This window comes from Schistocerca nitens, chromosome 1, assembly GCF_023898315.1.
Source record: "Schistocerca nitens isolate TAMUIC-IGC-003100 chromosome 1, iqSchNite1.1, whole genome shotgun sequence".
NCBI lineage: Eukaryota > Metazoa > Arthropoda > Insecta > Orthoptera > Acrididae > Schistocerca > Schistocerca nitens.
Genome location: NC_064614.1, coordinates 356,276,091 through 356,299,359, shown reverse-complemented (window position 1 = coordinate 356,299,359; position 23,269 = coordinate 356,276,091). Strand labels below are relative to the sequence as shown.

The window sequence follows — 23,269 nt, the reverse complement described above, 5'->3', positions numbered from 1 at the left end:
CTCACATCTCCCCTCCCCGCAATGGCCTAAAATATTCCCTTATCTCTGCACTACCCAGGGTGTGAACTGTCTGTCTTTTGTGCCACTTATAATCTGTTCCGTCATATCAAATGTCAATAGGAAGAAAATGGGACAAAACCAAGCAAGACATCAAGTAAGAACACAAACTTGAGGTAAATCTTACTGGGACAAAATGTAAAATTATGAAATTTTTAGCATTGAAATCAGAGAACGTAAAATCACCTTGGCAATGTCTGTGGTTCATGGGCCTGTACTAAAAGTTTTAATTTATTAACCACAGTAACAAAAATCTCCAATAAAGGCATTTAGGTACAATTAAAGATAACAGTTTTTACAATGTTTCATTGTATCTGCAGCAAACAAATCTATCCAATTGCACAGTATATCTAAAAACACAGATGATGTGACTTACCGAACGAAAGCGCTGGCAGGTCGATAGACACACAAACAAACACAAACACACACACAAAATTCAAGCTTTCGCAACAAACTGTTGCCTCATCAGGAAAGATGGAAGGAGAGGGAAAGATGAAAGGATGTGGGTTTTAAGGGAGAGGGTAAGGAGTCATTCAAATCCCGGGAGCGGAAAGACTTACCTTAGGGGGAAAAAAGGACAGGTATACACTCGCGCGCGCCCACACACACACACACACACACACACACACACACACACACACACACACACACACCCATCCGCACATACACAGACACAAGCAGACATTTGTAAAGGCAAAGAGTTTGGGCAGAGATGTCAGTCGAGGTGGAAGTACAGAGGCAAAGATGTTGTTGAAAGACAGGTGAGGTATGAGCGGCGGCAAATTGAAATTAGCGGAGATTGAGGCCTGACGGATAACGAGAAGAGAGGATATACTGAAGGGCATGTTCCCATCTCCGGAGTTCTGACAGGTTGGTGTTAGTGGGTAGTATCCAGATAACCCGGACGGTGTAACACTGTGCCAAGATGTGCTGGCCGTGCACCAAAGCATGTTTAGCCACAGGGTGATCCTCATTACCAACAAACACTGTCTGCCTGTGTCCATTCATGCGAATGGACAGTTTTTTGCTGGTCATTCCCACATAGAAAGCTTCACAGTGTAGGCAGGTCAGTTGGTAGATCACGTGGGTGCTTTCACACGTGGCTCTGCCTTTGATCGTGTACACCTTCCGGGTTACAGGACTGGAGTAGGTGGTGGTGGGAGGGTGCATGGGACAGGTTTTACACCGGGGGCGTTTACAAGGGTAGGAGCCAGAGGGTAGGGAAGGTGGTTTGGGGATTTCATAGGGATGAACTAAGAGGTTACGAAGGTTAGGTGGACGGCGGAAAGACACTCTTGGTGGAGTGAGGATGATTTCATGAAGGATGGATCTCATTTCAGGGCAGGATCTGAGGAAGTTTTATCTCTGCTGGAGAGCCACATTCAGAGTCTGATCCAGTCCCGGAAAGTATCCTGTCACAAGTGGGGCACTTTTGGGGTTCTTCTGTGGGAGGTTCTGGGTTTGAGGAGATGAGGAAGTGGCTCTGGTTATTTGCTTCTGTACCAGGTCGGGAGGGTAATTGCGGGATGCGAAAGCTGTTTTCAGGTTGTTGGTGTAATGGTTCAGGGATTCCGGACTGGAGCAGATTCGTTTGCCACGAAGACCTAGGCTGTAGGGAAGGGACCGTTTGATGTGGAATGGGTGGCAGCTGTCATAATGGAGGTACTGTTGCTTGTTGGTTGGTAATGAGGATCACCCTGTGGCTAAACATGCCTTGGTGCACGGCCAGCACATCTTGGCACAGTGTTACACCGTCCGGGTTATCTGGATACTTCCCACTAACACCAACCTGTCAGAACTCCGGAGATGGGAACTTGCCCTTCAGTATATCCTCTCTCTGTGTGTGTGTGTGTGTGTGTGTGTGTGTGTGTGTGTGTGGGCGCGCGCGCGCGCGCGCGCGCGGGCGCGCGAGCGAGCGAATGTATACCTGTCCTTTTTTCCCCCTAAGGTAAGTCTTTCCGCTCCCAGGATTGGAATGACTCCTTACCCTCTCCCTTAAAACCCACATCCTTTCATCTTTCCCTCTCCTTCCCTCTTTCCTGATGAGGCAACAGTTTGTTGCGAAAGCTTGAATTTCGTGTGTATGTTTGTGTTTGTTTGTGTGTCTATCGACCTGCCAGCACTTTCGTTTGGTAAGTCACATCATCTGTGTTTTTAGATATATTTTTCCCACGTGGAATGTTTCCCTCTATTATATTCATATCAACTGCACAGTATGTTACACGAAAACCAACAAGTGTGGCAACAGGCCAGCCAATATTTTTCTACACTGAAGTAAACTTAGCCAATTAATGTGAAAACAATTATAGGCAAGGAAATATTAAATTATTGGTAAATTAAACACTACTGAAAATATGATGACATGTGCAAACCTTGGATGACATGGCTCTTTGTAAATATCCAGCTGGAAATATTGGTTATTAACAAGGAAACATCTCCTTTTCTTGAAAATTGTGAAATGTGAGTCATCTTTTTGGGCCAACATATTTATATAGTCTCTGTGAGTGAGCTGAGTTCTCACTTCCACAATCTGGTCACGAATCTTTGGCTTTCGGATTGTGTGTATGTAGCTCCAGTGACCTGTATCAACAAATGGAATACTTTATAAATCATCAGCTGCAGAGAGAAATATTTTTTGTAAACTGAAATTACTTCCACAAAAACTTTTTGTGTGTGTTTATTTCAACTACTACTGGAAATCGAGGCTAGGTAATAATTTTGAAGTCCATGAATATCAATCATGTGCCAACCAAACAACAACTAGAGCATCCAATATCACTATGTATCATCTGCCCACCCACCAACCCATTCACCCATCCTCCCATCCATCCATCCATCCATCCATCCATCCACACACACACACACACACACACACACACACACACACACACACACACACACACACACACACACACAGGCTAGAGCCCTACATCCGATGCAGCCAATGCCAGCACAGACCTGGTATGGTGCATTTCTAATTTCTCACATGTCTATAGGCTATTATTATGAGATAGTTGCCATTCCAAAAAGCATCCTTTTTTTTTACATCCATGAACACCATCTGTCTGCATCTAATGTAGATTTCATTGTAAGATGTGACATCATTTTTCAGAGTGTTTGTGTATGATGTAACTGAGGCAGAACCTGAGAATCAGACTATCGCCCAGTAGTTACCTAAGTGAGTATGGAAAACATAAAAACCACATCCACACTGATCGGACCGAGCTGCCAGAGATTGCAGTCATGTATGTGTGAGGTGTGTTTGCTTGCTTGAATGAATGAATGAATGAATGAATGAATGTGTGTGAATTTGTTTTTTGAAGATGGCTTTAGCTGAAAGCTAATGTGTAACTGTCTTTTGTTGTGCCTGTCTGCAACTCAAAACATCATCTTTATCGTGAGTAGCAACCTACATTATTCATAATACAGTTGTTATCACACAAGTGGTAAAGTTTTAAGCATAAGTCCTGAAAAACTAAGCACAGTATATGTTCTCATTCATAATTACATGCCTATTGCTTGTGTGATACATACGAAAATTAGATGTCCGTGTTGTTTGATGTGTGTAACTTATTTGTCCTCTTGTAAACTGCTGTATCACAGAAATTAGTCAATAGTTGTTTAAATAAATACAAATATCCTGTCTCAACAGAAATAATGCTGACTTTGTGGAATCAAACCTGGAGAAATTAAGTATCATTTGATATCACTTACAATGCAGAAGGGATACCCTTAACAGAAGAGACATCATAGATAATCACTGAACTGGTGCCAAGAACAGGGTGAAGCATTCAACGTCTCATCACAGCACAGAAATTGTTCACTTGTATGTTTCAAAGAACACAAATAATATTGTCTTAGATTCCTATTGAAAATCATTAGTCACCTTTAAATTTAGTCTGACCAAGTGTTTCTCCATTCTACCTTGTGATACTATCAAGAATTAAAATATGTATATCAAAAGTTAAGGTTACATACTGCCTGGGAAAGAAACTGTTAAATTCAGTATGATACATATTTACAAGTTGGAACATGGTACGATACAAACTGCACAATGTATGAAACATTTTCGAAACAACAGATCTTCAAAATTTCATGATGTGTGATGCCTGTCATGTGTATAAATGATACTGCTATCAAGCTGCTGCTATACACCATGAAGTGCTGAATTTTAATTACAATTACTTTGTAAACACAATACATTACAATTAGTCGCAAGTACCTGATGTTTGGGGTGCCCAGCAGCTGCATTATTAGTTGCTAAAACCATTGTTTGTGGAAGACTGAGTTTAAAAAGTTCTAAAACCTTTCTTATCCATTCATTAGAACATTAAGCTTAAGATAAAAGTATTTGCAATAGAAGATCCATTAGTAGTATAAAAGACTTAAGTTGTGGCTGGTGGACTACAAGTAAGAAATGGGAAGAGAGCCGGCTACTCTGATGATAGATTTTTTAACTATGACATAATAATTTAGGGAATAATCCTGTTCCTTTACAAAATTTTAAAATCTCTGCTACACTTGTCCAGTCATTACACAAAACTGTAAATCTCAGCTTGCACAGAGTAAGATTCACTGTAATCTTACTCACTGGCTTGGGTGACAACTTCCAAGCAAGCTTCATTGAGTGCTAGCCTGCTTCCCTGTAGGAAGTTTCTGACGGTTTCCACAATAGCCATGGTGCTATTTCCCTCGTAAGCTTTGCTGAATCTTAACTGTGTACTGGCCAATCAGGAACCCTCTTGGCATCTGATGTCATAGCCCAAGAGCCAGGATCTCCTAGAGAATGCTGCTTAAACTGTCAGACAAAACAGGATTTCACGAACTGCCACTTACTCTTCAGTCTTTCTCAAATGATTTCAACAAATTGTTCAGTAAAAACATTTGATTTTCCCACATCTCATAGCCCCATTTGTCAGTCTCATGAAGAACTGCTTATTTTTTACTGGTCATAGTTACTTTGAGATTTTCAAATTAAGTAACCCACTGTATTAAATTTCAATAGTTTGCAATGAAAAATAAAGGTCACTGCGAGTTTGGTGCCTGTTGGGTCATTCACATCTGTGTATGAAATGTATCTAATGTACTGAAGTTTTCTATAAACTTGTGAGGACATGTATATCTATCTCCAATCTCAAGTAAATGGATAGTATATAGGACACTCACTTCTGTTCATGAGCATAAGTAATGCACCCAAAATGAAATATTTGTAATGTCCCCCCTTTTGTCAGTAACAGTTTGAGACATCTAAATGAGATTTTGGTAAATTTTAGCACATAAAGAGAGCATTTTATCATACTATTAATATGTGAAACTTTCTCATCTGCCATGATACGCAAGTAACTACAAGTAAACCAGAAATCACATGGGTTGAAATCTGGTGAATGAACAGGCCATGCAACTGGATCCCCTTGTCCGATCTGTCTACCAGAGAAGACATGATTAAGATGCGTCCGGATGTTAATGGCAAAGTGGGCTGGAGCACCACCATATAGCAGCCACACAACCCTTCGAATCATCAATGGCAGTTCTTCCTGCAAGGGAGGCAAAGTCACCCACAAGAAATGCCAATAGTTCCGGCCTATTAGGTGACATGGAAGGAAGACTGGCCCAAAAATATGGTCACCAATAATCACGACCCATACATTCTGGATGCACTGATGCTGATGATTCACTGTCACCATATAATGGGGGTTCTGCATACTATCCCACAGATGGATTATGAAAGTTGAACATACCACTCTGTGTAAAGGTGGCCTTATCTGTGAACAGGATGTATGACAAATCCCACAATCGTGGTTGCCTGGTGAAAAAACCAGTGACAAAACTGCTCCAGATATGGAAAGTCGGCCACTAATAATGAGCCCTGCACACGCTGTAAGTGATAAGTGTAGTAACAACTGTCACGAAAAATGTTCCACATGGTTGTCTGGCTTGCCCCATACTGGCGGGACAACTGCCTGGAACAGACATGGCAGTCGCCTTCCACAGTGTTAATCACATTTTCCACAAAGTCTGGTGTCCAAATGTTATGGGTATATTCCTCATGATTTCCTGAAACCACCCAGTCTCAGACAAGCGACAAAACACTGTTGCAAATATTGAATGCTGTGGTGTGTGTGTGTGTGTGTGTGTGTGTGTGTGTGTGTGTGTGTGTGTGTGTGTGTGTTTTACAACCTTTGACCTTTGCTGCTCACTGTCCATTACCATTTGCCTTTCCATAAATAAACGCCATGTTGACAGTCTCTTAATTCGAATGTGGAACCATTGTGTACAACGCTTTATCACATCCACTACAAGTTGAGTCAGCAAGAAAAGTGAATCAGACGTAACATTACCAATGACTATGGCAGGAGAGGGCACTAGGGCATGACGTATGAGGAACTGTACCATCCTCTAGAAGGAAACTATGATACTGTGATTGGCTGCATGGTACAGTACTTATTAGACCGCAGTCTCTGTAAGAAAGTATGACGGAATAAATGGCCTCTACCATGGAAACCATTAATTTCTGGACATACATTCATTTGACCTTTTTTGTTCTGTATCCTCTTATCAATCAATACCTAGAGTTTGTACACGGTGGGGGTGGGAGGGTGGGGGTGGGGTGGGGGGGAAGAAAAGAATCACCCTGCACGTTCTATGAGTGTGAAGTGTTTAACCCTCTTCCAATGTGTGTTTTCATGAGTAATATTATAATAACTGTAGATGTCATTAGATATGTAACGTTAGTACAGTATATTACCAAATTTATCCAACTATAAGATATGATTTTGTACCAAATCTGTTATTTAAAAACTACAGCGTCCTCATATTCACAGATTAAACTATTACTTCTGACAAAATTTTTACATTATTTAGTAGAGGATATAGGGGTCGTCTTACATTTCGAGATGAAGCTTTGGCTATTGAAGTCATGTGCAGAGTTATTCTGTAACTGCCGTCTGCATCACATCTGCTGTGCAGCGAGCTATGTTAATTTAAGTATTAACTGTACATTTCTTACTTGTCACTTCTTCTTCCGTGTGTTTTTGCTTTTAGGAAGCTTTAATTGTCGAGTGCTAGTAATAATGTTCCATAGATTTTGTGTTTGTTTTGAATACAGTCAGAGAGAGTCCCTTTAATCAGCCACAGTGCCAGTAGTGCTAGTGTTTGTTTTCAATACAGTCCAGAGACAGGTAGTGCTATTTTCATTGTTTTCTACAAGAAGAGTCTAGTAACCACAGTTTAGTCACCTATCAGCCGCCTTTAGTGAATTAGCAGTCTAGTTAAAAGTTGATTAACACTCTACAGTAAATTGATTTCTTAGGATGGACAGGATGTGTGACTGCTGTGTACGGACGCAGGAGGAGCTGGCAACTGTTCATGAACAGCTGAACGTGTTGATGGCCGCGGTCAGCCGTCTTCAGGCTGCTGCCTCGGAGTGTAGCGGCAGTGGGGAGTCCAGTGTGTCGCATGGTACACCCCAGGTGTTACATGCTTTACCCACTGTCCCTACTGTCGAGACATCTTCGCGGGTACCGGGCGCGGTTGGGCCACCCTCTCCCCAAGGGGAGTGGCAGGTTCAGCGGCGTTCACGGCGCAAGAGGCGGAGGGTCAATGTGGAAGCTGGCCGTGTGGCATCGCCCGCTCTGCCTGTGAGTGGACATGTAGCTGCTCCTTCAGCAAGGTCCGAGCAGGCACACGGGGGGAGGGAGGGGTTTATTAGTTATTGGGAGCTCCAACGTTAAGCAGGTGATGGAGCCCCTTAGAGAAATAGCGGAAAGGTCGGGGAAGAAGGCCAGTGTTCACTCTGTCTGCTTGCCGGGGGGTCTCGTCCGAGATGTGGAGGAGGCCCTGCCGGCGGCGATAGAGAGCACTGGGTGTACCCGACTGCAAATTGTTGCACATGTCGGCACCAATGACTCCTGCCGTCTGGGTTCAGAGGTCATCCTCAGTTCATACAGGCGGCTGGCGGAGTTGGTGACGGTGGAAAGCCTCGCTCGCGGGGTGGAATCTGAGCTAACTATTTGTAGTATCGTTCCCAGAACCGATCGCGGTCCTCTGGTTTGGAGCCGAGTGGAAGGCTTAAACCAGAGGCTCAGACGATTCTGCAGAGATCTGGGGTGCAAATTTCTTGACCTCCGCTATCGGGTGGAGAAATGTAGGGTCTCCTTGAATAGGTCAGGCGTGCACTACACGCAGGAAGCGGCTACAAGGGTAGCGCAGTACGTGTGGAGTGCACATGTGGGTTTTTTAGGTTAGAGAATTCCCTTCCTAGGCCCGACAAGACACCCCCTGAGACGCGGCAAGGTAGGAGTAGGCAAAATGCAACAGTGAATAACAATATTAATGTGCTAATAGTAAACTGCAGTAGCGTCTATAGAAAGGTCCCAGAACTGCTCTCATTAATAAACGGTCACAATGCTCATATAGTACTAGGGACAGAAAGTTGGCAGAAACCAGATGTAAACAGTAATGAAATTCTAAACTCAGATTGGAATGTATACCGCAGAGACAGGCTGGACAGTGAATAGGGAGGCATGTTTATAGCGATAGGAAGTGCAATAGTATTGAAGGAAATTGACGGTGATCCAAAATGTGAAATAATTTGGGTAAAGGTCACAGTTAGGATAATTTGGAAAATATTTCAAATAGATTTCCCCACCATTTATAGTTCTGGGTGGAGATTTTAATTTGCCGGATATAGACTGGGAGACTCAAACGTTCATAACGGGTGGCAGGGACAAAGAATCCAGTAAAATTTTTTTAAGTGCTTTATCTCGAAACTACCTTGAGCAGTTAAACAGAGAACCGACTCGTGGCGATAACATATTAGACCTTCTAGTGACAAACAGAGCCGAACTACTTGAAACAGTTAATGCAGAACAGGGAATCAGCTATCAAAGTGGTTACCGCATTGATGATTTCAGCTGTAAACAGAAATATTAAAAAAGGTAGGAAGATTTTTCTGTTTAGCAAAAGTGACAAAAAGGAGATTTCAGAGTACCTGATGGCTCAACACAAAAGTTTTGTCTGAAGTACAGATAATGTTGAGGATCAGTGGACGAAGTTCAGAACCATCGTACAATATGCGTTAGATGAGTATGTGCCAAGCAAGATCATAAGAGATGGGAAAGAGCCACCGTGGTACAACAACCGAGTTAGAAAATTGCTGCAGAAGCAAAGGGAACTTCACAGCAAACATAAACATAGCCAAAGCCTTGCAGACAAACAAAAATTACGTGAAGCGAAATGTAGTTTGAGGAGGGCTATGCGAGAGGCGTTCAATGAATTCGAAAGTAAAGTTCTATGTACTGACTTGGCAGAAAATCCTAAGAAATTTTGGTCTTATTTCAAAGCGGTAGGTGGATCAAAACAAAATGTCCAGACACTCTGTGACAAAATGGTACTGAAAAAGAGGATGACAGACTAAAGGCCGAAAAACTAAATGTCTTTTTCCAAAGTTGTTTCACAGAGGAAGACTGCACTGCAGTTCCTTCTCTAGATTGTCGTACAGATGACAAAATGGTAGATATCGAAATAAATGACAGAGGGATAGAGAAACAATTAAAATCGCTCAAAAGAGGAAAGGCCGCTGGACCTGATGGGATACCAGTTCCATTTTACACAGAGTACGCGAAGGAACTTGCCCCTCTTCTTGCAGTGGTGTACCGTAGGTCTCTAGAAGAGCGTAGCGTTCCAAAGGATTGGAAAAGGGCCCAGGTCATCCCCGTTTTGAAGAAGGGACGTCGAACAGATGTGCAGAACTATAGACCTATATCTCTAACGTCTATCAGTTGCAGAATTTTGGAACACGTATTATGTTTGAGTATAATGACTTTTCTGGAGACTAGAAATCTACTCTGTAGGAATCAGCATGGGTTTAGAAAAAGACGGTCGTGTGAAACCCAGCTCGCGCTATTCGTCAACGAGACTCAGAGGGTTATAGACACAGATTCCCAGGTAGATGCTGTGTTTCTTGACTTCCGCAAGGCGTTCAATATAGTTCCCCACAGTCGTTTAATGAGCAAAGTAAGAGCATATGGACTATCACACCAATTGTGTGATTGGATTGAAGAGTTCCTAGAAAACAGAATGCAGCATGTCATTCTCAATGGAGAGAAGTCTTCCGAAGTAAGAGTGATTTCAGGTGTGCCGCAGGGGAGTGTCGTAGGACCGTTGCTATTCACAATATACATAAATGACCTTGTGGATGACATAGGAAGTTCACTGAGGCTTTTTGCAGATGATGCTGTGGTATATTGAGAGGGTGTAACAACGGAAAATTGTACTGAAATGCAGGAGGATCTGCAGCGAATTGACGCATGGTGCAGGGAATGGCAATTTAATCTCAATGTAGACAAGTGTAATGTGCTGCGAATACATAGAAAGATAGTTTCCATATCATTTAGCTACAATATAGCAGGTCAGCAACTGGAAGCAGCTAATTCCATAAATTATCTGGGAGTATGCATTAGGAGTGATTTAAAATGGAATGATCACATGAAGTTGATCGTCGGTAAAGCAGATGCCAGACAGACTCATTGGAAGAATGCTAACGAAATGCATTCTGAAAACAAAGGGAGTAGGTTACAGTACACTTGTTCGCTCACTACTTTAATATTGCTCACCAGTGTGGGATCCGTACCAGATAGGGTTGATAGATGAGATAGAGATGATCCAACGGAGAGCAGCGCGCTTCGTTACAGGATTATTTAATAATCGCGAAAGCGTTACGGAGATGATAGATAAACTCCAGTGGAAGACTCTGCAGGAGAGACGCTCAGTAGCTCGGTACGGGCTTTTGTTGAAGTTTCGAGAACATACCTTCACAGAGGAGTCAAGCAGTATATTGCTCCCTCCTACGCATATCTCGCGAAGAGACCATGAGGATAAAATTAGAGAGATTAGAGCCCACACAGAGGCATACCGACAATCATTCTTTCCACGAACAATACGAGACTGGAATAGAAGGGAGAATTGATAGAGGTACTCAAGGTACCCTCCGCCACACACCGTTGCGGAGTATGGATGTAGATGTAGATGTAGATTCTGAAAAACTCTGAAGGGCAGGGCTCTGCAAATGATACTCCCCATTCAGACAGGCTCAAGATTTCCCAATATGCCGAAACATCTGATACAAAATTCACATTGCTCCCACAATCACATGACACTGACCTGTGCTGTGCTGTGCTTGTGCAAGAGATTGCAAGAAACTATCAACTAGCCACTGCAACGGTCTATTGCACTGATTAAAATCTGAAATTTTTGTGACACAAAGGAGGAAAAAGCATTAAATTCTATCATCTTACAAATTTTTGTTGTATTCAAACAGGTTTGCAGTAAACGTTCTCATACATGTATGAACACTGTACACAAACAGTATTCTTACATAAAGTTAACAGTAAAAAATGGAGAGACCGATGACCTCAGCAATTTGGTCCCATAAGACCTTACCACAAAATTTCCAATTTTTGTGTTCAAAAATGTAAACAAAGACATTCAAAAAAACATTATTTGATTTAAAATCCAGACCAATATTTTGTTTTTTTCTGAGTGACTAATGATTATTGATTTACAAAGTGGACTGCAAATGAGAAATTCAGCCACTGTTCATGTATAATAGTCGTGGGTAAAAACATGACCAGCTTTAGAATATGATTGTGACATCCAGTTGAAATGAAAAGAAAAATTAATCCAGAATGAAATGTCTAACAAAGCAAGTAAATCATATTAGATTGCCTGTAATTGTTATCACAAGAATAAATTACAGTAGCAACACCTGTCATGGAGATAGTACCAATGAGCAAAAGTTCGAGAATAGGACCGAGTTGTAATTGTGACCTTTAATTTATGAATTAACTGGTATTGTTACATATGAGCTGCACACTAGAAAATATGACAATCAGTTTTTCATAGTTGCTCAAGGTCAGTACTTCGGAAGGGTTGGAAGGGGAACAGTGACATCAGCTTGAAGATTGCCAACAGGGAGGGAGGAGGGAGGAGGGAGGGGGGGGGGGGGAAGTGAGTGAGCAGCAAATTTTGTCATGTGGCCAGTCATGGGAATGTATACCACATACTTCGGCTTTTTAAGAACAGCTACTATATTTAAACCTCAGTTTGCCTGAATCCATTTGTAGTCGGAATCAAACTGAGTTTAAAATTGGAAAAATACACAAGAATAGTATTCATTTCTGCAGGAGACAGTAAAAGTCTATGTAGGGGCCGGTGTCGTCGTCGTGTGTTTCAGGCTGCAAAGTGGTCGATACCTACTGTCATGCATGATGGGAATGAAAGTGGGGTGTGCCAACTGGTTCTACACAGCAAATGACAAAGCGGTGGGCAGGGTTTATGTTTGGAAGCATTAGACATTCCAACATTTTCATGTCCGTATAGAAGTAAAATCTGATATGTATAAAAAACCAATTCCCTCCATAACTACAATCTCAAAAATAGCAACATATTCAGACAAAACAACCAAACATTTGTGACAATGAAGACACACAGAAGAGCCAAAAAAATCTGGTACACCTGCCTAATATTGTGTATGGCCTCCATGAGCAAGCAGAAGTGCCGCAACATGACATGGCATGGACTCTACTAATGTCTGTAGTAGTACTGGAGGGCATTGACACTACAAATCCTGAGAGCTGTCCATAAATCCATAAGAGTGCGAGGGAGTGGAGAGCTCTTCTGAACAGCATGCTGCAAGGCATCCCACATATGCTCAATAATATTCATGTCTGGGGAGTTTGGTGGCCGGAGGAAGTGTTTAAACTCATGAGAGTGTTCATGGAGCCACTCTTCAGAAAGTCTGGATGTCTGGGGTGTTGCATTGTCCTGATGGGATTGCTGAAGTCCATCGGAATGCACAATGGACATGAATGGATGCAGGTGATCAGACAGGATGCTTACGTATGTGTCACCTAGACCTGGTGTCCCATATCACTCCAATTGCACACACCCCACACCACTACAGAGCCTCCACCAGCTTGAACAATCCTCTGCTGACAAGCAGGGACCACGAACTCATGAGGTTGTCCCCATACCCATACTTGTCCATCGGCTCGATATAATTTGTAACAAGACTCGTCTGACCAGGCAACATGTTTCCAGTCATCAACAGATCAATGTCAGGGCTGACAGGCCCAAGCAAGGTGTAAAGCTTTGTGTCATGCAGTCATTACAGGTACACGAGTGGGCCTTCAGCTCCAAAAGCCCATGTCGATGATGTTTCATTGCATGGTTTGCACGCTGACACACTTTGATGGCCCAACATTTAAATCTGCAGCAATCTGTGGAAGGGTTGCACTTCTGTCACATTGAACAATTCTCTTCAGACGTTCGTCATTGGTCCTGTCCTTGCAGGATCTTTTTCCAGCTGCAGTGATGTTGGAGATTTATCGTATTCCTGATATTTACGGTACACTTGTGAAATGGTCATACAGGAAAATCCCCACCTCATCGCTACCTTTTAGATGCTGTGCCCCATCACTCATGCGCCGACTACAACACAATGTTCAAACTCACTCAAATCTTGAACTGCCATTGTAGCAGCAGTAACCTATCTAACAACTTGTAATGGATCTGGGAGGTGTGTTATTTTCTACTGGATTTGTCGATACCAAATCTAATGAGGGAAGTTGTAAATGTTTTCTTATATTTTTGTCAGAATTTTTTTTAATTGTAATTTGCCTTATTTTATGCTAATTTACTTATATTTTTGAGAGTGACAGCATATTGATTACTATTAGTAGATGTGACGAAGAATATCAGAGAGACTGATTACAGGTGGAGGCTTGTGTGTTATGTAAAATGTCTTTGACGCTGGAGTCGTCTTTGACTGTAGTCAGTCGGCAGTGAACTCTTGGTGTGTGTTGACGGTAGAACAATGTGCAGGTCGCCGTTATAAATATTTGCTGGTGAACAGGAAAAAATGAATTATGTTACTACTTTTTTATATAAACTTCAAGAAGAAACCACATTTGAAGAAATGGTATTTGAAACACCAAAAATGAGGCAAACGCATTGAACCAGGTCATTTCTGCAGCCGACGAAACTGCATTGTGGAATCATACTTCCACTAGACGACTGAAGCCAAGACAAATATCGTCTTGTAAACATTTCACGGAAAAGGTACTGTCACGAAATATGCTAAGTACAGTATATAAAAATAGTGAGCATATTTCAAATTACGCCAGACAATTGTGTCTTATAAATGTGTCGCTAACGACAGTGCTGTATCCTGCCTGTTTTCATATCTCTGTACTTGAATACACATGCCTACGTCAGTTTCTCTGGCACTTCAGTGTAAATTTCATAGCTATGCTATTTGAATGATGATTAAAAATAGTGATATAACAGACTACAGGGTCAGTAAGCAAAAAAGGTAGAAAATACAGTGGTTTGAAAATTAATGTAAATCATTTCGTTTTGTTCCTAATATTATCAAAATCTGTACACAATAAAAGGCATATGTTTATAAAAGGTAAAATTTAACTTTTTGGTATATATGTCAATAAAACAATTTGTAATTTTGATTAGTCAGAACACGTAGAACAGAATTTTTTCTCAATGAACCTCTTAAAAAAAGAGTGGCATCATCTTAAATTCAGTGTCGTCTTACACTCAGGAAAATACAGTAGTTATAAACTCTCTAGGAATAATGGAGACCACTCATTAACTGGTAGAAGCACTGAGTCATTGATAGGCACACAAAAGAATGAAAACCTCCTAGGTTTGGATGAATTCTTATTTCTAAAGTATTTGCATTTTGCCAGAAGTTTCCTTACAATGTTTATGTTAATCATGGTATACATATTGTTTTTGAATGCAAACTTTTTGTACTATATATTGGCTTACATCCTGCTTTAGAACTAGAGGTATCTCATGTCGCCAGGGTGCATTACTGTTAAAGAACATTTCAACTGAATAATAAAACAATGGAAAATCCAGGATGGAATTATAACAATATTATAAAAATGATAGTTGCTATACACCTTATAGCAGAGACACTGAGTTACAATAGGTTAATGTGCATGTGAGTTGCATTTGTGTGTGTGTGTTGCCCAATTCTGATAAAGGCCTGTTTGTCTGAAAGCCTTGTTTGACAGGCTTCTTGTTGTGCCTGTCTTACTCAGCATCTCCACTATATGGTGAGTAGCAACTACCCTTTTCATAAAATTTTCAACTGAATAATAATCATTAACAATGAGACTGTTGATGTGTTGTATTAAATTATGGTTATAAAATGAACAGCATACCATTTTGGCCTCTTTTCCTTAGACGAGCTTGCATACTGGGTGTGTTTGTCTGTAAATAATTGTGCACAACATCAAAATCTTGAAAAGGTGGAAAAAGTGAATCAGGCGGCAAGCTCCCAACCAAAAATTTAAGCTTTCTTGAATTTGTTCGAAGACGATCACCAGTATCAATACCCAGTTTTTGGCACACACTCTGAAATAATTGAAAACCAATTTAAACACAGGTGCCTGCAAGCTAAGGATTAAAATGGGCAAAAGTTGAGAAGTAATTTTTATTTTCTTGGAAGATATATTACAAACTATATTACCATACACCATAACATACAAAACATTATAATTTCTGGGACAATAAGCTTGTAAAATTTCAAGTGACATGCGAATCAGTAGCACAATACTGGAAAGATCTGACAAGGGAACCTCCCCATTGCACCCCCCTCAGATTTAGTTATAAGTTGGCACAGTGGATAGGCCTTGAAAAACTGAACACAGATCAATCGAGAAAACAGGAAGAAGTTGTGTGGAACTATGAAAAAATAAGCAAAATATACCAACTGAGTAGTCCATACGTATGATATGCAACAACAAGGTTCACGTGAGCCCAGGAGCGCCGTGGTCCCGTGGTTAGCGTGAGCAGCTGCGGAGCGAGAGGTCCTTGGTTCAAACCTACCCTCGGGTGTAAAGTTTAACTTATTATTTTCAGTTTATGTAACAAACGCTTATATTTTCATCAATTTTTGGGAGTGATTATCAAATCCGCAAGAAAATCTAAATCGGGCAAGGTAGAAGAATCTTTCTAGCCATTCGCCAAGTGTACAAGTTAGGTGGGTAGACAACATATTCCTGTCATGTGACACACATGCCGTCACCAGTGTCGTATAGAATATATCAGACGTGTTTTCCTTTGGAGGAATCGGTTGACCTATAACCTTGCGATCAAATGTTTTCGGTTCCCATTGGAGAGGCATGTCCTTTCATCTACGGTATGGTCGCAGAACACAGACACTAAACTTATTACAGTGAACAGAGACATCAATGAACGAACGGACAGATCATAACTTTGCGAAAATAAAGATACTAAAATTTTCAGTCGAGGGAAGACTTGAACCTACGACCTCTCATTTCGCAGCTACTCATGCTAACCACGGGACCACGGCGCTCATTGAGTCCTATAGTCATTGATGTTGCATATCTTCACATGGACTACTCAGTTTGTATATTTTACTAATTTTTTTCATAGTTCCACACAACTTCTTCCTGTTTTCTCGATTGATCTGTGTTTAGTTTTTCAAGGCCTATCCACTGTGCCAACTTATAACTAAATCTGAGGGGGGTGCGATGGGAAGGTTCCCTTGTGAGTAAACCACACATAATGGAAGGAAGAAAGGTAACCACTCATTGTATATTTGAGGCATTAAGTGGTCAAAAGACACCAACTTGACAACTTTTTGTTATACTTTCTGACTTTTTTTTTTCCTAACAAACTTACAGATATGAAACAGGATAAATGGCCACGACAATATAGTCATGCTAGTGAGTGTGTGCCTGTTTTTTACTTAGCTCTGTAGCATTAAAAAGATTATACATGATTAAATGTGAGATGTCACTGGAGTGAGATGATGTCTGACAGGCTCAGTAATACACTTTTACTCTCCAGTTTTTCGATATATTCATATTATTGCTTGATGGTATTTCAAACACATTTATGCTCTGCTTCTGCATCACCTGAGATAATGTTGGAATCAGGGGCAAGTTTGGCAATTTGCAAACCAAGCAGTTTTAAGACCCATAAATGCCAACTCTACAGGAAACTAACAACTATATACACCTCTTGTAAGTAAAGCATTATCACTCTGCCTTGAGTCCACAGATTCTGAAAAAAGGTTTTGATTCAACCTATGTTAGTCAACTAAGGATTTTTTACATAAATGCTGCAGCTTTCATTATAGTAGTTCTAGTGGGAAATTCTAAGATGACAGTGGAGTGAGGCAAGGGATTTCTATACCATCACAACTATTCTGTTGCCTTATATGAACTTTTCAGATCCCTAAACTGGAAAAAAAGGAGAAAAGCATTTTGCTGAACCATCAGAAACACCCTGGTCTTGCTGATGCTATTGCACAGTTTGCCTCTGGTATACATAAACTTCAACAACAAATGGAGAAACTTATAGTGAAAGTTTGAAAGCAGCAACAAAAAACCATTATAACAGGATTAGCACATAAAAAAGATACTAGAAATTAACAAACAAGATATTAAACCAACTAATGAGTTTACGTGGTGCTAATGGCAGCATAAGACAGAGAAAGGATGGACAGGAAAATATATAAGCAGAACAGTAAAAATGGTAGTCACTGCTCTGAAAACGCTATTTAAGTCACCAAATTCAAAGCTTCTAGCGTATCTAAAAAGAAAAGCTTACTATCAGTAAGCAGTGAATACAATGAAGACATTTATACAAGGAATTACTACAAAAGATGGAGAACCAGACAAATACACCAGAGAACACAACAATGGTAAAAATGTAATTATGACTGTAATGAAAACATTATGGTAGTGGGTAGGACATGTAGCTGGATTGTATGGTAGATAGACAACAGAAGTAGTTTGCTGAATTTTGAGGTATATGACAAAACTGAGATGATGTACTAGTGGAAGAGTTAATGACATTAAAAAAACATTCAGGAGCAACATGGAGAAGCCTGGAAGATGCCTTAATCAGGAATCAAATGCAATATGAGGTTAGTGCTGACTATGATAATACATGCTCTGGAAGAATTAAAAGATTACCTAACAACTTACATACTGACCATCTCAGATACCAAACTGAGATGAAAGAATTAGCTATGGTGGGTTTATAGTTAAATACCATTAATATCTCCAGTTTAACATATCCAAATTAAACATGACCTATTCACACATACTTGATCCTTAAATAATTGTGAGGGAATTGTGGCAAATGCTTCAGGAAATCCTTCCTAGTGTGATTTCTCAGTCAACTGAAGACATTTGCTAATAACATGATACAGTATAATAATTATCCAGCTGTGAACAACTTCGTCATAATGTGCTCAAAGGTGTGCACATTTTTCAATGTTTAGGGAAGGCTGCCTTTCACTTTTGCTACTGGAACAAGAAAATTTCTTGTGTTCTTATAAGTAACCTAAATCTTCCAATTACAGAAGACATTAAATACACCTACAATAGTGAACAGTGCACAGTGCGAAGTTCAAAGTGTATGCACACAAATTTTAAGCACTAAGAACATACCAAAAGTGTCTTGAATGACTAATGTTTTGAATAACTTGCAGTTCATATCAGCAGCTAAACTATTTCAGATTTAATTGTTACACAAGTGCCTTGCAGAGAAAATGAAATCAAGGCAGTGTATGATGATACATTACATATGATTTCCATCAATTGGGGCTTTAATTTGTTGACATTAAATACTTTATAACAGCTCCTGTAGCACAATTCTTATAATTTTTGAACAATATGTGTTTTAATAACAATGAAACAGTCACTTATTTATTCCCGGCAGTCGTCACAAAAGTGGGAAGTGCCTATTGGTTGGATGACAGAAACCAATATTTTGGTTACACTAGGCACATCCGACAAAAGAAAAATTAATGAATTCATGCACTTCACAGTAAATACTAGTTTTATTTAGATAGAACTAGGATGGAGTAAGAAATGGTCATGGCTTTATTCTGTGCATTGTGCTGCATGACAGACATTCTGTATCAGATTTGTAAACTGTAGTGATGCAAACTAACAATGAACAAGTATGTCACATTTAACAATACTGTTCCACTTATTGAAAAGTCTTTCCACTGTCAAAATTTTTTTTGTCAAAAAGCTGAATCACACTATTATTTCCAAGTGGAATCCAGATTATATTAACAATCTTTTCATCATCATCCTAAAGCCTGAGACATCATTTTGTTGAGGCCAAGAGTTTTAATTATTATTATTATTTCTTTACTTTCTCAGACGTTAAGTTATTATTATTATTTCTTTCCTTTCTCAGACCTTAGGTCTGGTTCGAAACGAAAGTGACGCGGACCTTGATCAAGCGTGACTTCCTTTTAACTGTACGGTATATGTTACATTGCGTTTAGGAACTTTTGGGTAATTGAACATGTATCAATAATTACGGATTTCTGTAGTTGTATATATATATGTTTGGATGTAGCTGTATTGCGTTGATGTACTGGTGGATATTGTGTGGTATGACTCCTGTAGTTGATAGTATAATTGGTATAATGTCAACTTTATCCTGATGCCACATGTCCTTGACTTCCTCAGCCAGTTGGATGTATTTTTCAATTTTTTCTCCTGTTTTCTTTTGTATATTTGTTGTATTGGGTATGGATATTTCGATTAGTTGTGTTAATTTCTTCTTTTTATTGGTGAGTATGATGTCAGGTTTGTTATGTGGCGTTGTTTTATCTGTTATAATGGTTCTGTTCCAGTATAATTTGTATTCATCATTCTCCTGTACATTTTGTGGTGCATACTTGTATGTAGGAACGTGTTGTTTTATAAGTTTATGTTGTGAGGCAAGCTGTTGATGAATTATTTTTGCAACATTGTCATGTCTTCTGGGGTATTCTGTATTTGCTAGTATTGTACATCCGCTTGTGATGTGATCTACTGTTTCTATTTGTTGTTTGCAAAGTCAGCATTTATCTGTTGTGGTATTGGGATCTTTAATAATATGCTTGCTGTAATACCTGGTGTTTATTGTTTGATCCTGTATTGCAATCATGATTCCTTCCGTCTCACTGTATATATTGCCTTTTCTTAGCCATGTGTTGGATGCGTCTTGATCGATGTGTGGCTGTGTTAGATGATACGGGTGCTTGCCATGTAGTGTTTTCTTTTTCCAATTTACTTTCTTCGTATCTGTTGATGTTATGTGATCTAAAGGGTTGTAGAAGTGGTTATGAAATTGCAGTGGTGTAGCAAATGTATTTATATGAGTGATTGCTTTGTGTATTTTGCTGATTTCTGCTCGTTCTAGAAAGAATTTTCTTAAATTGTCTACCTGTCCATAATGTAGGTTTTTTATGTCGATAAATCCCCTTCCTCCTTCCTTTCTGCTTAAAGTGAATCTTTCTGTTGCTGAATGTATGTGATGTATTCTATATTTGTGGCATTGTGATCGTGTAAGCGCATTGAGTGCTTCTAGGTCTGTATTACTCCATTTCACTACTCCAAATGAGTAGGTCAATATTGGTATAGCATAGGTATTTATAGCTTTTGTCTTGTTTCTTGCTGTCAATTCTGTTTTCAGTATTTTTGTTAGTCTTTGTCTATATTTTTCTTTTAGTTCTTCTTTAATATTTGTATTATCTATTCCTATTTTTTGTCTGTATCCTAGATATTTATAGGCATCTGTTTTTTCCATGGCTTCTATGCAGTCACTGTGGTTATCCAATATGTAATCTTCTTGTTTAGTGTGTTTTCCCTTGACTATGCTATTTTTCTTACATTTGTCTGTTCCAAAAGCCATATTTATATCATTGCTGAATACTTCTGTTATGTTTAGTAATTGGTTGAGTTGTTGATTTGTTGCTGCGAGTAGTTTTAGATCATCCATGTATAGCAAATGTGTGATTTTGTGTGGGTATGTTCCAGTGATATTGTATCCATAATTTGTATTATTTAGCCTGTTGGATAGTGGGTTCAGAGCAAGGCAGAACCAGAAAGGACTTAATGAATCTCCTTGGTATATTCCACGCTTAATCTGTATTGGCTGTGATGTGATATTATTTGAATTTGTTTGGATATTTAAGTGTGGTTTTCCAATTTTTCATTACTATGTTTAGGAACTGTATCAATTTAGGATCTACTTTGTATATTTCCAATATTTGTAGTAACCATGAGTGGGGTACACTATCAAAAGCATTTTGGTAATCAATGTATGCGTAGTGTAGCGACCTTTGTTTAGTTTTAGCTTGATATGTCACCTCTGCATCTATTATCAGTTGCTCTTTACATCCTCGTGCTCCTTTGCAACAGCCTTTTTGTTCTTCATTTATAATTTTGTTCTGTGTTGTATGTGTCATTAATTTCAGTGTAATGAGTGAAGTTAATATTTTGTATATTGTTGGTAGGCATGTTATGGGGCGATATTTAGCTGGGTTTGGTGTGTCTGCTTGATCTTTAGGTTTCGGATAAGTTATTCCATGTGTAAGTGTATCAGGGAATGTGTATGGGTCTGCAATGTAACTGTTAAATAATTTAATATAATATAGGGAAACATTCCACGTGGGAAAAATATATGTAAAAACAAAGATGATGTGACTTACCGAACGAAAGCGCTGGCAGGTCGATAGACACACAAACAAACACACACACACACACACACACACAAAATTCAAGCTTTCGCAACAAACTGTTGCCTCATCAGGAAAGAGGGGAAGGAGAGGGAAAGACTAAAGGATGTGGGTTTTAAGGGAGAGGGTAAGGAGTCATTCCAATCGTGTCTGTATATGTGTGGATGGATATGTGCGTGTGTGCGAGTGTATACCTGTCCTTTTTTCCCCCTAAGGTAAGTCTTTCCGCTCCCGGGATTGGAATGACTCCTTACCCTCTCCCTTAAAACCCACATCCTTTCGTCTTTCCCTCTCCTTCCCCTCTTTCCTGATGAGGCAACAGTTTGTTGCGAAAGCTTGAATTTTGTGTGTGTGTTTGTGTTTGTTTGTGTGTCTATCGACCTGCCAGCGCTTTCGTTCGGTAAGTCACATCATCTTTGTTTTTACATATATGTTAAATAATTTAGTTAGATGTGAATGTGTTGAGGTGAACTTCTTTAGCCAGAAATTTGCTATTTTATCTTTTCCAGGGGCTTTCCAATTGTGAGTAGAATTAATAGCTTGTGTGACTTCATGTTGCAAAATTATAACTTCAGGCATTTGTGGTATCATCTTGTATGTGTCTGTTTCTGCTTGTATCCACCGTGCATGCCTGTTATGTTGTACCGGGTTTGACCATATGTTGCTCCAGAAGTGTTCCATGTCTGTTATGTTTGGTGGATTGTCTATTTTAATGTGTGTGTGATCTATTGTCTGGTAAAATTTCTTTTGGTTTGCGTTGAATGTTTGGTTTTGTTTCCTTCTATTTTCACTTTTTTTGTATCTCCTAAGTCGTTTGGCCAATGCTTGTAATTTCTGCTTCTTCTCATCTAATTGCTCTATCGCTTCTTGTTGTGAGATTATTATTATTATTATTATTATTATTATTATTATTATTTTCCCCCCCAACAGCTAAGAAGACATTTCAGATGTAATACTGAAAATTATTCTCTCCCATTTTTCCAGATTTCAGTACATCAGTTACAAGATTTTTGCCACTAACAGGCCTGTGCTAGAGGTAAGTATCAGCGGATTGCAGCTTTCACAGCTTTTATCTCTCTTCAGGAACCTTAAGGCAAATTAGGACAAAAAAAAAAAAAAAAGGACTGTTAGTGGCAAAAATCTTTTAATTCACATGGTAAAATCTAGAAAAATGGAAGAATGTGTCACAGCATTCACTGACTGCACAAGCAACTCTGACTTTTTTCATTAAAAAATAAAGTGTGGCTTGCTTGCCATTCTTGCACGAAATCTGACTGCTTGGCTTTATACACAGCAAGAAGTTTCAACTTCACATCAGCTACAAGCTATAGTATTACCTACTAATGACATTTGCTCTATGTGTTTACTAGAACTAAAATCTGTAATTCTGCGACTTCCTTTTCTTTTTAATTTCCTGAGCTATTGACTCCGGAACAAAAGGGTGTGCAAATGGAGACAAGCCGTGAGGCGCTGTGTCTCTCTGCTGATGGACAGGTACATTTCTAAAATCTATTATCACTGGTGGTGCACATGGCTGCATCATTATGGATCCTGAAGGAGAATGTCCCAGCACAGTTCAAAACTCGACAAACACTGAAAAAGGCAAAAGTTGTTCCATCTGCAGGG

The 23,269-nt window shown here is 39.7% G+C and overlaps 1 protein-coding gene across 2 annotated transcripts in view; it reads right to left on the bottom strand.

Moving 5' to 3' along the window:
• LOC126248832 (TRPL translocation defect protein 14) overlaps positions 1–23,269 on the bottom strand; it is a 185,815-nt gene that overhangs the window by 26,830 nt on the left and 135,716 nt on the right. For both annotated transcript variants that reach the window (XM_049950251.1, XM_049950259.1), the window contains 2 exons: positions 15,303–15,495; positions 2,430–2,637 (listed from right to left, as the gene is read on the bottom strand). In XM_049950251.1, the coding sequence (XP_049806208.1) occupies positions 2,430–2,637; positions 15,303–15,495 (401 nt within the window). The remainder of the gene's footprint in view (positions 1–2,429; positions 2,638–15,302; positions 15,496–23,269) is intronic.